The sequence below is a fragment of the Mustela nivalis genome (assembly GCF_964662115.1).
Source record: "Mustela nivalis genome assembly, chromosome: 15".
In the NCBI taxonomy this organism is placed as follows: domain Eukaryota; kingdom Metazoa; phylum Chordata; class Mammalia; order Carnivora; family Mustelidae; genus Mustela; species Mustela nivalis.
In genome coordinates this window covers 11672414-11688164 of record NC_139034.1, presented here as the reverse complement: position 1 = coordinate 11688164, position 15751 = coordinate 11672414, and the positions used below count along the sequence as shown (strand labels likewise).

The window sequence follows — 15751 nt, the reverse complement described above, 5'->3', positions numbered from 1 at the left end:
TTTATCTATCTTTATGCAGAATTTATCTGTGCAGGGACTCCTTTTACATGGCCCACCTGTTGGACTGTATAGGGCTGTATACCTGGGCTTGGCAGATGTAGGTGAACAGCCAGAAGCTGATACCCAGTGGGAGGATAAAGCCCCTGAGGAAAAGCAAAGTGCTTTCCCTCAGGGAACTGGAATGTGAGGATTAGGATTCCGATGGCTTTGCTTTCCAAGGTGTTTTCCTGTCCTCTGGGCGTGGGGGTGGTGGGGGATGTTTTTTGAAGCTGCTCTGCTGTCACTCTTCTCTGCCTCAGAGCAGGGTTCAGTGAGTGGCTGCACCGGGGGCTGAGCCCGCCTGACTGGTTCTCTGCTAGGCGTCCTTCCTCTCTTCACTCTTCACTTCCAGGCCTGGGGCCGGCCGTGTGAGGCATCGGGGAAGACCCGTGCGGTGCCCAGGTCAGCAGCATCGAGGTGTCATGGCCTCTGTCTCCCATCTACTCTGGTCTAGTCGTTGAGGTCCTTCCTGTTTCTGAGGGCAAGTTCTTCCATTTTGCTCCATTTTCACAACCAGCTCCGTATCCGATTCTTCCATGTGCAGGTCCTAGTCACGGCTAGTGTCATGTTGGCAGCCTTGTCATGGCCACATGCCCTGTCACTCCTGGCATGTAGCCTGCTGTAACAGGATACCGTAGACTGGGTGTGTGACAAGCGCCAGGGGCGTCCTTAGAGTTCTGGGCGCTAGCAGTTCCAAATCAAGGCGCCAGCATGCCCTGTGCCCGTGAGGGCTCTCTTCCTGCTTCCTCGAAGGTGCCTTCTCACACCGCGTCCTCACGAGCTGGAAGGATGCTGGCAGACTGTCTCGGGTCTCTGTTACAAGGATACCAGTTCCATTCCTTAGGGCTCCAACCTCATGACCTAAGCATCTCCTGAGGCTCCACCTCCTAGTACCATCACGTTAGGTTTTGAGCATGGGACCTTCTTGGGACTTTGAGGGGCTGCCTTTCCTCTCAGTGCTGACAACTCAGTCATGTGGTGTCTTCGTCACCTTTGGTCTAGCCTGTGTTCCCCTCTCACTCCTTAGCCTGCCTACCCCAGGTAGGCTTCTGGATGGGATAGTATATGAGAATAATGGGATTTCATGTGTGTACAACTACGGAACTCTTCTGTGTGGTCATAACTTCTCTGCTGGGGCACCTGGGTGGCTCAGGCAGGTAAGTGTCTGTCTTTGGCTCAGGTCATGATCCCAGGGTCCTGTGATCCCCCCACCTCCTGCTTGGCATGGAGCCTGCTTTTTCTTCTCCCTTTGCTGCTCCCGTCCCTCATTCTCTCTCTCTCTTTCTCTGCCAAATAAATACAAATCTTCAAAAAAAAAAAAAAAAAAAAAAAGGTCTTCTCTGCCAACAGAATTTTATTAAGTTCTTAGGTGCTTGTGTTAGCATATTAAATTTCGCTCTGGCAGAGTTTGCCTATTAGTGCCCTTTGGCCCACATTCACCGTACAGCCCTCTTTGCTGGGCTCACAGGGCTTATACAGATGGGAAGATATACTTTAAAAGAGTGGCTTCTGGCTTTTCTTGACCAGGGGGGAAGGGTGAAAAATCAAAACAGCAGACAGCTTTGGAACCTGGCACCTGCGGTCCTGGGGCCGACTGTTGCCTCCGTGGAGTAGCTGGTATTCCGGTCCGGGAATGGTGGCAGACAGTGCCCGTTCTCCAGCGCCCCCACTCCTGTAGGATGCTCTCACTCTGGCTCCTCTCCGAGGGACTCCCCTTGGTCTGCTGCTGAAAGAAGCTTCCGAGAGTTTCTTTACCCCAGTGGCTTTTGATCAGTGGATGAAGATGAGAGTGCGAAAACCCAGTTACCTTGCTGCCTGTGGAGAGTAGAGAAATTCAGAGCTCAGAGCTGAAGCTGCCCTCTGTGCCACCTTTCCAGAGACTGAATCCTTAGCTGGCTTCTTCCCTTTCCTTCTTGGCTCCCTCCGTCTAATTAGCCAGAAGCTAATTAGAATAGGAAGGATGTGATTGCTGCCTCTTCTTGCAGTGGTTTGATTTGTGACCTGGTGTGTAACGTCGGCAGTGCATTTTTGCCAAGAAAATAAGTCTGCCCTTCCCTGGTTTTCTAGAAAAATATTTGGATTAGATTGGAAGAGGACATGCTTGTTTTTAAAAAATCACATTGCTGATAAGCATATGTTTTCTGCCAAGATGTAAAATTTCTGTAAAATTTAAGTGGGGTCAAGGTTTCTTTTCTTCAGGAGGAGAAGGATGCTATCTTATCTTAAGATGTCCCTTACGTATTTATTATTATTACTTTGCTAATTTAGGAATATAAAAAAGTCTTTCCATTTTTACAGTTATTGGTCTTTAGAAAGAACCTGAGGAAAAAACATCATTGCATTTAGAACTATTGTATCATCACCGACTGAGGTTTATATGTTGCTGGGTTCAGTTCGATAATGTTCTCTTGATTTTCATATCTTTGAAATATCATGAGGGGTATCATTAGTCTGTAATTTTCGTAAACCTCTGTCAGGTTTTGGTGTCAGGTCATGCTGGTCTCAAAAATGAGTTGGTGATATGAACATTGGAGTACAGATGGCCCTTTTTTTTCACGACATCTGTATCTTTGGGGTAAATACCAAGTAGTGCAATTGCAGGGTCTTAGGGAAGCTCTATTTTTATTTTCTTTCTTTTGTGTGTGTGTATGATGGAACTGTTCTTTATTTTATTAATTTTTTAATTAATTTTAAAATTTTTTATAAGCATATAGTATATTTTTATCCCCAGGGGTACAGGTCTGTGTATTGCCAGGTTTACACATTTCACAGCACTCACCATAGCACATACCCTCCCCAATGTCCATAACTCCACCACACAGTCGCCAAACTGTGGAAAGGACCAAGATGCCCTTCAACAGATGAATGGATAAAGAAGATGTGGTCCATATATACTATGGAATATTACACCTCCATCAGAAAAGATGAATACCCAACTTTTGTATCAACATGGACAGGACTGGAAGAGATGATGCTGAGTGAAATAAGTCAAGCAGAGAGAGTCAAGTGTCATATGGTTTCACTTACTTGTGAGCATAAGGAATAACATGGAGGAGATGGGAGATGGGGAGAAGTGAGTGAGGGGAAATCGGAGTGTCGGGAGACAAACCATGAGAGACTGTGGATTCTGAGAAACAAACTGAGGGTTTTGGAGGGGAGGGGGATGGGGGGTTGGGTGAGCCTGGTGGTGGGTATTATGGAGGGCACGTACTGCATGGAGCACTGGGTGTGGTTCATAAGCAATGAATGTTGGAACACTGAAAAGAAATAAAATAAAAATGAGTTGGTGATGGTTCCCTCTTGCATAAAGGGGCTTGTGTAAGGTGGGTGTAGGCATAGGCATATCTCACTTTACTGTGCTTCACAGATACTGCATTTTTTTTTAACAAGTTGAAGGTTTATGGCATCCCTGAGACAAGCAAGTCTAGTAATGCCCTTTTCCTGATGGTATTTGCTGACTTCACGTCTCTATGTCATCCCCACGGTATTTCTGACTTTTTCATTATTATTACATTTGTTACAGTGATCTGTGATCAGTGATCTTTGATGTCACTCTTGTAATTGTCGGGGTTACCATAGACCATGCCGTATAAGATGATGAGCTTACCTGATACATGTGTGTGTCCTGACTGCTCTGTCCACTGGCCATTCCCCCACCTCTTCTCCTTTCCTCTGGCCCCTCTGTTCCCTGAGACACAACGGAACTGAAATGAGGCCAGGTAGTAGCCCTACAGTGGCCTCTAAGTGCTCAAGTGAAAGGAAAACTCACATGTCTCTCACTTTGAATCAAAAGCTAGAAATGGTTAAGATTAGGGAGGAAGGCATGTTGAAAGCCAGCATAGACTAAAAGCTAGGTTATTTGTGTCAAACATCAGCCAAGTCGGGAGTGCAAAGGAAACAATCTTGAAGGACATTAAAAGTGCTACTCCTGTGAGCATATGAATGATAAGAAAGTGAAAAAAAATTCTGTTGCTGATACGGAGAAAGTTCGAGTGGTCTGGAGAGAAGAGCAAACCAGCCCCAGCATTCCCTTAAGCCAAAGCCTGACCCCGAGCAAGACCCTAGGTCTCTGTGATTCTGGGAGGGCTGAGAGAGGTGAGGAAGCTGCAGAGAGAAGTCTGAAGCTGCAGAGGCTGGTCCATGAGGTTGAAAGAAAGAACCAGCTCCGTAACAGAAGGTACAAGGTGAAGCAGCAAGGGCTGGGGGAGAAGCTGCAGCGATTTCTCCAGAAGGTCCAGCTACAACAGCGATGAAAGCGGCTACACACCACAGCAGGTTTCCAGTGTAGACAAGACAGCCTTCTACTGAAAGAAGATGCCATCAAGGACTTTCAGAGCTAGAGAGGATAAGTCAGTGCCTGGCTCCACAGCTTCAGAGGACAGGCTGACTCTCACGTTAGGAGCTAATGCAGCTGGTGACTTCAGCTGAAGCCGGGCTCACTGACCATTCCGAAAATTCTAGGGCCCTTCAGAATTACTCTAAACCTACTCTGCCCATGCTCTAGAAATGGAACAATGAAGCCTGGGTGACAGCACGTCTGTTTCCAACATTACTGAATATTTGAAGCCCACTGTTTAAGACCTGCTTCTCAGAAAAAAAATTCTTTCAAATACTGCTGCTCACTCACTGATACTGCGCCTGGTCTCCCAAGAGCTCTGATGAAGATGTGCAATGAGATGAGTGTTTTCATGGCTGTTGACACGGCATCCATTCCATAGCCTACGGATCAAGGAGTCATCTTGACTTTCCAGTCTTATTCTTTAAGAAATATATTTCATAAGGCTCTAGCTGTCTAGAAAGTGATTCCTCTGATGGATCCGGACAAAGTCAATTGAATGCTTCCTGGAATGGGATACTATTAAGAACAATCAGAAGAGGTCAAAATATCCACATTTGTTTGGCGTTTGGAAGAAGTTAGTTCCCACCGTCCCTGAGGACTTGGAGGGGTTCAGGCCGTCCACGGAGACAGTCACCACAGAGGTGGTGGAAACAGCAAGAGAACTGGGGTTAGAAGTGGGGCGGGAAGATGGGCCCGCACGGCTGCCGTCTCATGATCAGACTTGGACGGATGAGGAGCGGCTTCTCGTGGATGAGCCAGGAAAGTGGATTGTTGAGCTGGAATCTGCTCCTGGCTCAGATGCCGTGAAGAGTGTTGCAGTGACCACAAAGGATTTAGAATCTAACATCAACTTAGCTGAGAAAGCAGCAGCAGCTTTAAGTGGACTGACTCTAATTCTGAAAGAAATTCTGTGGGTGAAACACTTGAACAGCCTCCTGTGCTACAAACAAATCCTCTATGAAAGGAAGAGCCAGTCGATGTGGCAGACTTTCTTGTCTTCCTTTAAGAAATTGCCACAGCCCCCACCAGCCTGCAGTGGCACCGCCCTCATCAGTCAGCCACCATCAGCAGGGAGCCAGGACTCTCATCCCCAACAGAGAGATTATGACTTGTTAAAGATTTAGATGATGGTTTGCCTTTTTTAGCAATGAAGTATTTCTTAATTAACGTATCTGCATTGTTTTTCTAGACGTAATGCTGTTGCGCATTTAATTAAATAGTAATGGTATGGTGTAAATCTAAGTTTAATATGTACTGGGAAACCAAAAATTTCATTTCACTGGCTGTATTGCGATATTTACTTACCTGTAGTGGTCTGAAACTGAACTCCCAGTATCTCTGTGATAAACCTGTCTCCTGGATTATTCCGGTTTTTCACAATATAAGATAACTCTAGAAATTTTTTTTTTTTTTGAGAAGTCTTATATTTGAGATGATTTATTTCCCTTCTAGAAGTGGGATTACTGAGGCAAAGACCATAGAGACTCTTACACTGCTGGATTTCTTTCCAGGAATGATTATCTGTTTATGTTTATTCTTACTAATCTTTTTCAAAGGTCAGGGTAGAATAGTAAATGTTTCTGGAATAATAAGCTGCCCACCACATTTAAGATTTGTAGGATGCAGATTTACTATAATGCTATAAAATGATTCTTGTTTTTATTTCATTATAGACACTGGCTTTGTAAATTTCATTTTTTAATTATGAAAAGCGTTTTGCTTCATTGAACACATACAAAATTTGGTTCCGCTACATTTGTCAACTATCTGTCGTGTGCCAAGCGTGTTGTTGTTCAGTAGAGAAATAAAATGGGGGGAAAAAAAAGGTTTCTACCTGTCAAGATTTCAGATCCTAGAAGAGAAAAACCCACAGTCATCTAAATATTTTATGGTGTAATAAACCGTATTCGCCCACAGTGACTCCGCGAAGTGCCGATGGGGGATTGAAGGGAGGAGGTACTGATGCCAGGGTTACAATGTGAGTTGAGCCGTCAGAAGAATAAACTTCCGTTAGATGAAGTAGAAGTTCAGAGGTCGTGCCAGGGAGAAAAGGCACTGAAGGGCATACTAAAGATTGTCCAGAATGTGAAAGATGGCCAGTTGTTTTACAGTTAAAAACTTTTCTCCTAAATTTGCAGGTCATTTAACTCCCATCCTAGAATACATGTCGTCCTCATTCTTGATCTGGAGCTATTTACCTCTGGCAAACCCCTTTCACAGAATGGTCTTTAGTAATGCTTTTCTCACTGCGCCTGTCCTCCACCTGTTAGTGAGTTCTACTGACCGATGGAACAGTCAGCTCTCGGTCTCCACGCACACCCAGAGGAGTCAGCAGCTGTGAGGAACCGCTTTTCCTCCGCCCATCGTGTCGGCCTCCTGTGCAGTCCGCCCGACCCTGGGGGCCTGTATTTCAGAATACAGATTTCTGAAGTAACTTTGTTCAGATTTCTGAAAAAAGGACTGTTTTGAAGCTGTATGGAGTACAAAGTCCTGTTACATTGTTTGGTGCTGATGGTTGGGGTGGGATCTTCGCAAGACATTCGGGATGTTGCTTCGCCGATGTAAAAATAACGGGTAGGAATACGCAAAAGTGGTCAGTGCTGGGCTACTCACACTTTCCGTGACCTGTTTGTTAATGGAATCAGAAAGTTTGAGAGTTCTTTTAAAGATGTGTTCTGAATGCCTTTCCTGAAATTTTGTTTCCGTGTTTATTTGAATAGGATGAAAGTTAAAAAACTGCCCATGATTCTGGCTCTGCACCTGAAGAGGTTTAAATACATGGATCAGCTTCATCGATACACAAAACTGTCTTACCGGGTAGTGTTTCCTTTAGAGCTTCATCTGTTTAACACCTCTGGTGATGCGACCAATCCTGACAGAATGTACGACCTTGTCGCCGTGGTGGTTCACTGTGGAAGGTAAGCGCAGCCGTGGGCCGTGTGGGCCAGGATCTCTGTCCGTGGGGCAGGTGTGCAGGATGTTCTGTGCCTGCCATTTGTGGCTGGCGTGGCTTCGTACAGTACCCCCTGAATGTCCACGCTATCCTACGCAAAATGCAGTCCTATTAACAACCTGCCACGGTGTTACTGTTAAAGGGGGAATGCAAATCACTTAGCTGCTGCTACTGTGTTCTTAACAATAACGACACCCTTAGAGTACCTTTTCACATCCTAACTTAACGGTGCCGTAGCCTCTTCAGATTCAGGGACAGTTCTTAGGTTTCCCTCTGCTTAGATGATGCTGGGGTTCCTGGAATTGCTCTGCTCACAAGACCGTGAGCTCTGAGATTCCTGGTCACAGCTGGGCTCCCTCCCCGACTCCTTATTCCTCTTCTCTCACTGCAATCCCCCTGCCGCCTTCCCCTCCTGGCCTCCTCAGACCTCTCTGAAAGCCGTGCTGGGTGCCCTTCTCATCCAGCCCTGCTCCATCTGGGGCCACGCCTCTGTGTTCACCCAGCTGCTGGATGTGTCCTGCCCGCAGTAGCTCACTGCTCGGTACGGTGTGTGTTTATCAGTTTGGGGGGCCGTCTCCGGTAGCAGAACAGGCACTTCTTAAAACAGGAAGTGATCCTCCCATTAACAAAAGATTGAAAACATTTTCAAACCTTATTTTCTACTGACAAGATTTACTCGTAGTTACGTTTCATAGGAGAGTGTAAAGGGTTTATGTTGCCGCATCCTTGCCGCGGTGATGCCTATTGCCAGCAGGCCTGTGCCTGCCCAGCTCCCGTGGTCCTGCTCCTGCGTGTCTGGCATCTCGCGGATTTCCGACAGGTGCTTCCGGACTTCGTGCGTGTGATCCTTTCATTCCGTCTCAGGGCCCAGCTCCACTGTAACCAACTTCCTCAGCTCTCCTCCCCCCAGCTGCCCCCTCCTGGGTGAGGCCTGTAGGTTGCACTACCCCTGCAACTCCGCTTTTATATCGTATGGGGCCCCGTATGGTGTTCTTGGAGAGGTCTCTCCTGTGCTCACGGTGTCCTCAGGCCAGGAGGCTGTGGTGCCTTTCTGAGCCCCACAGCAACCAGCAGTTATTAGCCCATGGGATGTATTCATACCATACTGCACTGAGCGTGTCTTGTGTTCAGGATGCACGTCCCTAAGCCACGGCTCTTGTAGGGTGAAGTTTACCAGCCTTTCTTCTTACTAGTTTCTGTAGTGAACATTTGTCTTTTGTCCTTCAGACTGCCTCTCTGCCAGAGGAACAGGCTGCTACCCTTTTCAGTCTCACACCCAAGGGTCCTCAGCCCACCCGCCTCCTTTCCTGTCTGGCTCTGTTCCTCTGCCTTTCTGAGACTTTTTCTTTATGTTCACCACTTTAAAAATTAAAAAAAAAATTCTTATCATCTCACTATAAAACACAAGACTCTAGATGAATCCTATAGGAATGGGGAAGTTTTGTTCTTGTTTTTTGGTGGCTTTTTTGTGTTTTTTTTTTTGTGTGTGTTTGTTTGTTTTGTTTTAGTTTTCTCCAGTATTAAAAGCCTTAAAAAAAAAAAAAAAGGTTCTGAGGTATTTTCTTCTGTGGAGAAAGAGCAGTTCTGTTGTTTTGTCACTTTGTCACCTGAGGTACTTGTTTCACCTAATAATCAGAGGAGCCTAGGCAGGGACACATGGGAGGTTCTTATTCTATTATCTGATTATCTGATGTTGCTAATCACCATAAACAGCACTTTGTGTTGAAAATTATCTCAAATTCTATAATATAATAATTCTAATAGAATTAAAACTTAAAGAATTATATAGGAGCTTTTATAAGATTGAGTCATACTTAATCTGCGAGAGGTTAAAATCCTTGCCATGTCCTTTATAAAGCAAAGGATTTTTTTGAAAAACAAAACAAAAACAAAAAAACCCACCTGCATTTTAATGCATTTCTAGATTTCTTTATTCCAGATTTGTTTAAAATGAGCTGCAGAGGCAATTCCAAGAATTATAATGACTAAGATCCAGGTACTTAAAAATAGCACTAATAATACTAGCAAAATGTCATTTGTTTTTAAAGAAGTTTCTGAGGGTCAAGCTTCATTTTAGAACTATAGATGTGATATGTGTTTTTTTAGGCATCACAAGGTGTTTTTCCTCAAGAGAAAAATGATCTCCAAGGGAATAAAACTTAGAAAAAATTCTACGTATGTTCTGTAGTTTAACTCAGGGGGCTCTGACCCTTGATCCTTTCTCTCTCCCAAATGCTAAAAAATATATTTAAATTTTTCAGAGAAGCAAATTTGAAAATTATTTTAAATATTACAATTAAAAAATTATTACAAAGACCACAACAATTTTAATAGCATAGATTTATGTAAATAGAATGCTCATTATAGCTCTCAAAGTAGAGTAGTGATTACTTGATTATAAAATTGAAGGCCAGTTCACATCAGTGTAGCTTGATATTTTGGGGAGGAATAGATAAGGAGTATTTTCATCAGTTTCAGTTATTCTCCTTTATAGAACATGACGTCAAGGGCATAGAAGAGTGGTATTAATAAACATTGTATATAATTAACTTCTCTTTCTCTTTGTTTTAGTGGTCCCAATTGAGGACATTATATTGCAATAGTTAAGAGTCATGATTTTTGGTTATTGTTTGATGATGACATTGTAGAAGTAAATAGTTCCTGAATTTCTTATTTTTATTCAAAGTTGTGTGTGTATTTTACTCTTCAGTTTTTTTCTCCCAGCCTCTCATTCATATGACAGGTGATGAATATTGGATAATTGTTGAAGTTTTCAGATTGTAGTCAGATTCCTACTTCTTACTCCCCAACAGCCAACCCCAATGCTTGAATGGTCGGGTGACCTTCAAAATGCATAGAGTAAAACAAAGAAAAGCTTTCCACAAGAGAACTAGTTTTAAAAAGTCTTTCATTGTCTAAAAAAAATGATTGAGTTATAATACACCTACAGAAAGTATATGGATCTAAAGCAGCACTTGAATTTTTTTTTTTTTTTAGATTTTATTTATTTATTTGACAGAGCTCACAAGTAGGCAGAGAGGCAGGCAGAGAGAGAAATTGGAGGAAGCAGGCTCCCCACCGAGCAGAGAGCCCGATGTAGGGCTCAACCCCAGGACCCCAGGATCATGACCTGAGCCGAAGGCAGAGGCTTTAACCCACTGAGCCGGCCAGGTGCCCTAGCACTTGAATTTTTTATGTGTGGGTTTGCATACACACGTATGTATGTGCACATGCACACTCTGTAACCACTCTCCAGACCAAGGGAGAGTACACTGGTAACACCCTCCGATAAGCCCCCTTATCCTTTTCCCGGTCAGTCTTCACAGTTTTCCCTCCCACTCCCCACCTTCCTCTGAACCCACTATTGATGACTGATCATTATGATTAGTTGTGCCTCTGTTTGACTATAAACGGACTCCTCCAGTGTGACTTCTTTTGTATCTAGCAGTTCACTCTTGCTGCCTATGGTAGTGGTTCTTTTTTATTGCTCCGTAATTTCTCATTATAAGAATATAACAAGTTAGAGATTTGCCTTTTTATCCCTTCCTGACTATTCTCAATAAAACTGCCTCAATCACCCCTATCTAATGCTGGATATACGCACTCATTTTTCTTGGGTAATTGTTAGGTAGGACCATAAGAAATTGCCGTTTTCGTAGGTCACAAATGGTTGGGAATTGGTGGTTTCAAGTGGGTCAGGTAATTCTGTTCCCTAGGAATAGACTTGCTGGATCGAAGGCTAGTTGTGTGTTCAGCCTTACAAGACAATGCTAAACATTTCCTCAAGGTCTCCGTTCCATTCTGCCTTCCTGCCAGCTACGTGTGGGAGCCCTGTTTACTGCACTTTCTCACCAATACTGGGCATGATCAGTCTTTTTAACTTAAGCCATTCTTGTGCAGAGCTGTTTTATAAACATAAGCAGGAAAATGAGAGGCACGATTCTAAGAAATGTGCAAGACTTTACTGGACTGTAGAGCTCATTTCTGTACTAATATTTCCATTTTGCCTCACAGAAAATAGATGCACAAGCTATTGAAGAATTCTACGGGTTGACATCAGATATCTCAAAGAACTCAGAGTCTGGTTACATCCTTTTCTATCAGTCTCTGGACTGAGCGGGACCGTGATGAAGAGATACTTTCTGCCTCATTTCTTCTCTGGTTATTTTGGAAAGGATCAAGCACTGATTTTTCAAGACAAGAGAAATGCAGGAAGCTCAGGGGGCAGTAGCACACTTTGCACACAATAAAGCAAAGACTATGGATTAACACGCTCTTCCTATCATGGTAGTTGATTTATTTGCTCAGGTATCATGCTGTCTGTGCAGTTCCACACAACAAGGAAGTGAAATCAGAGATAGCAGCTCCTCTTGTAAAACAGCCTTCCAGTAACTGATATGCATTTCTCTTTATTAATTGCACCAGTAATGAGTTGAACTCCTTGGGGGTGCTGTAGAAAGACTAGGAATCTGTGCTAGGTTGTATTGATCATTTAAGGAGGTCACACCGAACACACTGCGTAAATTTGCCCATGTTGAAGCCACACAGAAGGAATATTTAGTGTCTTTTCAAGTGTAAACCAGAACTGCATTTGGGCCCAACACTTGCGGTTGCCTTCCTGATGTCAGAACTCAGCTCACTAGAATCCAGTGTCAGGAAGGCAAATATGTTTTGCTTCTCTGAAGAAGCTTATAATAATATACAGTATATGTATATGTAGGGAACAATTGGTCAAAAGTGGCTTTTTGTTTTCCCAAGGGGAAAGACTGGCTTTGTAATTATCATTTTTTTTCTTATTTATTTTACTTAAAACTGGTAGAGTCTTAAGTATTTTGTGAAGTGCCCATGATTCTGTCAGTAAAATTGAGCATATTTTTATTAGTTTTTGTCAGTTTTACTAGTCCTTTTGTTTGTTTCTATTTTGAAGGTGAATTTTAAACTCTATTTTAAAGTCCTAGGATACCTTAAGAAAAATTTGCAATGCGAGGAGATAAATACTCTTTTTCAGGAGGAACTGATATCTCTGGCTAATATTTGTCCTTTGTTAGAGTTTATAAATCAGTTGTTCAGCTTTAATCTCAGCACCATAAAAAACTGTCAGAATCTCCCTGTCATAGTTGGAAGGATGAAGGAACGTGTGGCCCCGTGGGGGCGCACCAGTCCTGACCACTCTCAAGTTCTCGGATGTTTCAGGATGAGGCCGTGCTTGGAAAATTGGTGTCGTAGCAGTTATGTTGTTTTCAAACGTCATTCTTTACCCGGGAAAGAAGTAATCTGTCAGAACCCCAGCAGCCCCCGAGGCTCGCTGCACACACCGATGAAGATGAAGTGTTTGTGGCGCAGGCCGGGCACACACGGAGCAAGTCCTTTTCTCTTCCTCCCACCCCCTCCCGCCATCTTCACAAACCTTACTGGAAGAGTGTTCAGAGATTACACTTTGCCTTTGTTAAGACTTTCTTCTGTTGGGAGTTTGAAGAAGTAATATATGTCATGTCAAGTGCACGTGAACCATGGCGGTTGGCACTTTTCCACGCATCATTAAGTTGTCGGACGGTGGCCAAAGGTAACATGCAGGAGATGATTGAATACAGAGTCCAACTCACAGCGATCAGGCCTTGGATGTTCTTCAAGTCCCTTTAGGAAGTAATTTTTTTTTAATTGCTGTAATTTTCTAAAATTCTTTGACTAATACTGTTGAATATGAAAAAAAAACTTTTTTGTCTGCTGCTACTTATTAACATTTATTATCTGTATCTGTTAGCTCAGGAAATGACTTCACCTACTCGTTCCATGAACTGATCTTTAACAGGGTCACTTGGCTAATCGGGCTGTTTCAACAGATGTGCTGGGAGAATATGATGTATTTTGACAACTTGCTTTTTAAGATTATAGTTGCTAAAACCTGACGCTGGCTGGAGTGGGTTTGTACAAATTATGTAGCCTGCCCAATGACTACATTGCACAGAGAATCATGACTGAGAATGTGGGGAAGGTCACAGACGTGGAAGTGGATACATTTTTTTATTTTGAGGCTTAAACCAAATTGTCTTGGAACTCGAGGCTGTGTTTCTGCAGCGTTGAGCTCAGAGAGACGTAAAGTGAGGCTGAGGCAGTCTTCACTTGAGTCAGGCCACAGCATGGATAAGAGAGATAGATGAAGTCATTTGCATAGAGGTACAGCATTGGAATACTACGCTGTGTTTGTTTCTACATTTTGCATTTTTAAAAAATACAGTAAAACCAAGGTTAAATCTCCTATTAAAGCAAGTTCTAGCATTTTTATTGAGTTCTTTGGTAGTCACACACTGTTCACATCTACACCATGTTTAATAGTATGATTTGTCCGGGGAGGGACTGTGGGGTGATGGTTCTCAGTTTCCTTTTTACTCTTAGTACAGCTGCATCTACATAAAATGTTTTGAAGCTTATACTTTGAAAACAAAGGGTTAGGGTTGGGGGGGAAATTGCAGGTATTTAGTAAGAAAAATGACCCATCTAGAAAGCATTGTGAGGTTGTATCTTGGTTGACTGTGATTGAAATGAGGGGCGGGGGTAGTAAAGGGTGGCTGACTGCTCTCTAACCATGTACATGTTTGTTGGGATGGCTGTCCCATATTTTTTGCATATTGGAATAAAAATTTCTATAAATTATCATAACTGAAAGTAAATATTCTAAATTAAGTCTCACTGCTAAGTCCTATGGCTTCTGTCTTGGAAACTTCACCTTTAGAAGATTGCTTAAGACAGGAACCGTGAGACCAGGAAAAGGGAAATAAAGGACGTGTAATATATGGGTCTTGTTGCCTCTAACCATCAGTATCGGGTTTTTTTCTTTTTGGTGATGGCAGTAGAAAGACCTCACTTTCATAACATACTACTCTTGATACTTTCTTTAAGGACACTTTTCATTAAAGATTCTCCCATGAGGTATTTAACTGGGAGCCGGGAGGCTAAGGCGCTCAGGTCCTGGCTCTTCAGTGAATTTAACTGTGTGACTTTGGGCAAGTCACTTAACCTCTCTGTGCTTCAGTCTCCCTATCTTGTAAAATGGGAGTAATACCTACCTCACAGGGTTGTTGTGGGGATTAATTAGATATAATGTCTGTAAAGCATCTAAGGTTCTTGAAGAAGGCGCTATATAAATAAAAAATAATATCTATTAAAGTTGGTTTATTTGTGCTTGTGGGCTTTTGAGTGTGTTTTTTTCTCTCTGCCTAAAATATCTTTGCGAATTCGAAGAGTTGACCCATGAACAACACGGAAGTTTGGGCTGTGTGGGTCTGCTTTAAAGTGGATTTTTTTTCGATAAATGTAGTACTATGAACATGGTTTCTCTTAGGATTTTTCTTAACATTTTCTCTTCTCTAGCTCTGTTGTCAGAACAAAGTATATAAAACATATACAAACGGTGTGTTAATGGCCTGCGGATGTTATCAGTAACAGGACAACAGTAGACTCATAATAGTTTTTGGAGAGTCAAAAGTTAGGCAGGGTTTCTTCGACTGCCTAGACACGGTGCCCCTTACCCCTGGGTGGTTCCAGTTCAACTGGATACACTAGCAGAACGGCCTTACTGCTTTTGCTGCGAACTTACTCCCTTTGTTACCCAAAGAGATTGTCCCAGAACAGCCTTCAGCACGTGTAAAACAGCACGCGCAGTCACGTGTGATCCTCACGCACCTCGCATCCATCTTTCCATAGTAGCACTGTCTTTCCCCAAATCCCAAGATTAAAAATGTAAATTTAGGATCACAGACTCTGAGAGGGGCAAATAGGTTAAAGGGCAGCATTTTTAGCACTCCTTGCCCCTCCCAGTGTAGCAAAATCGGTATGTTTGGGGTATTCCCCCTGTGCTGGAGTACTCGAAGCCCTGCTCCCCCGCTCACTGACTCAGTAAGTAGGCGCTAATCCTGCCTTTCTGTGTAATCCACCTCCCTCGCTCTTGGGTGACCATCCCGGAAACACTCTCGGGTACTCATCTCTCTGAAGGAGCGCAGTAATGGGTGAACTAGATCATCACTGGGGACCTTAGATGGCATTCTCTCTTATAAACATCTGTATCACACACCTTGTGTGGAAACTTTAATCAATGAAAGTGTCTGCACTCTCGAGAGCTGCTCGTGAACCGTTGCAAAGCCAAGACTTCCCCTCCCTTTATTCAAGTTCCTTCGTTACCCAGTACCTGTTTCTCTTCTTTTGAAGCTTTTTTTTTTTTAAACTTTGTGCATTTGTGTTTTCTTTTTTTTTTTTAATTTTTTAAAAAGATTTTATTTATTTTAATTTGAGAAAGAGGGAGAGACTGAAAGAGATGTGAGAGCGGAGGAGACCTGAGGTAGAAGCAGACTCTCCACTGAGCGAGGAGCTTAATGTGGGACTCGATCCCCGGATCCTAGAATCATGACCTGAACCAAAGGCTGTCA

At 43.2% G+C, this 15751-nt stretch overlaps 2 protein-coding genes across 2 annotated transcripts in view; one reads left to right on the top strand and one right to left on the bottom strand.

The window, feature by feature from the left end:
* The window catches only part of LOC309848767 (ubiquitin carboxyl-terminal hydrolase 12-B-like), a 48131-nt gene extending 33621 nt beyond the window's left edge, over positions 1 to 14510 (top strand). The window contains exons 6-8 of the mRNA XM_082700755.1: positions 7099 to 7296; positions 9903 to 9981; positions 11346 to 14510. Coding sequence (XP_082556881.1) covers positions 7099 to 7296; positions 9903 to 9915 — 211 coding nt within the window. The 3' untranslated portion in view covers positions 9916 to 9981; positions 11346 to 14510. The remainder of the gene's footprint in view (positions 1 to 7098; positions 7297 to 9902; positions 9982 to 11345) is intronic.
* The window catches only part of LOC309848753 (uncharacterized protein), a 339042-nt gene that overhangs the window by 158111 nt on the left and 165180 nt on the right, over positions 1 to 15751 (bottom strand). The window lies entirely within an intron of this gene.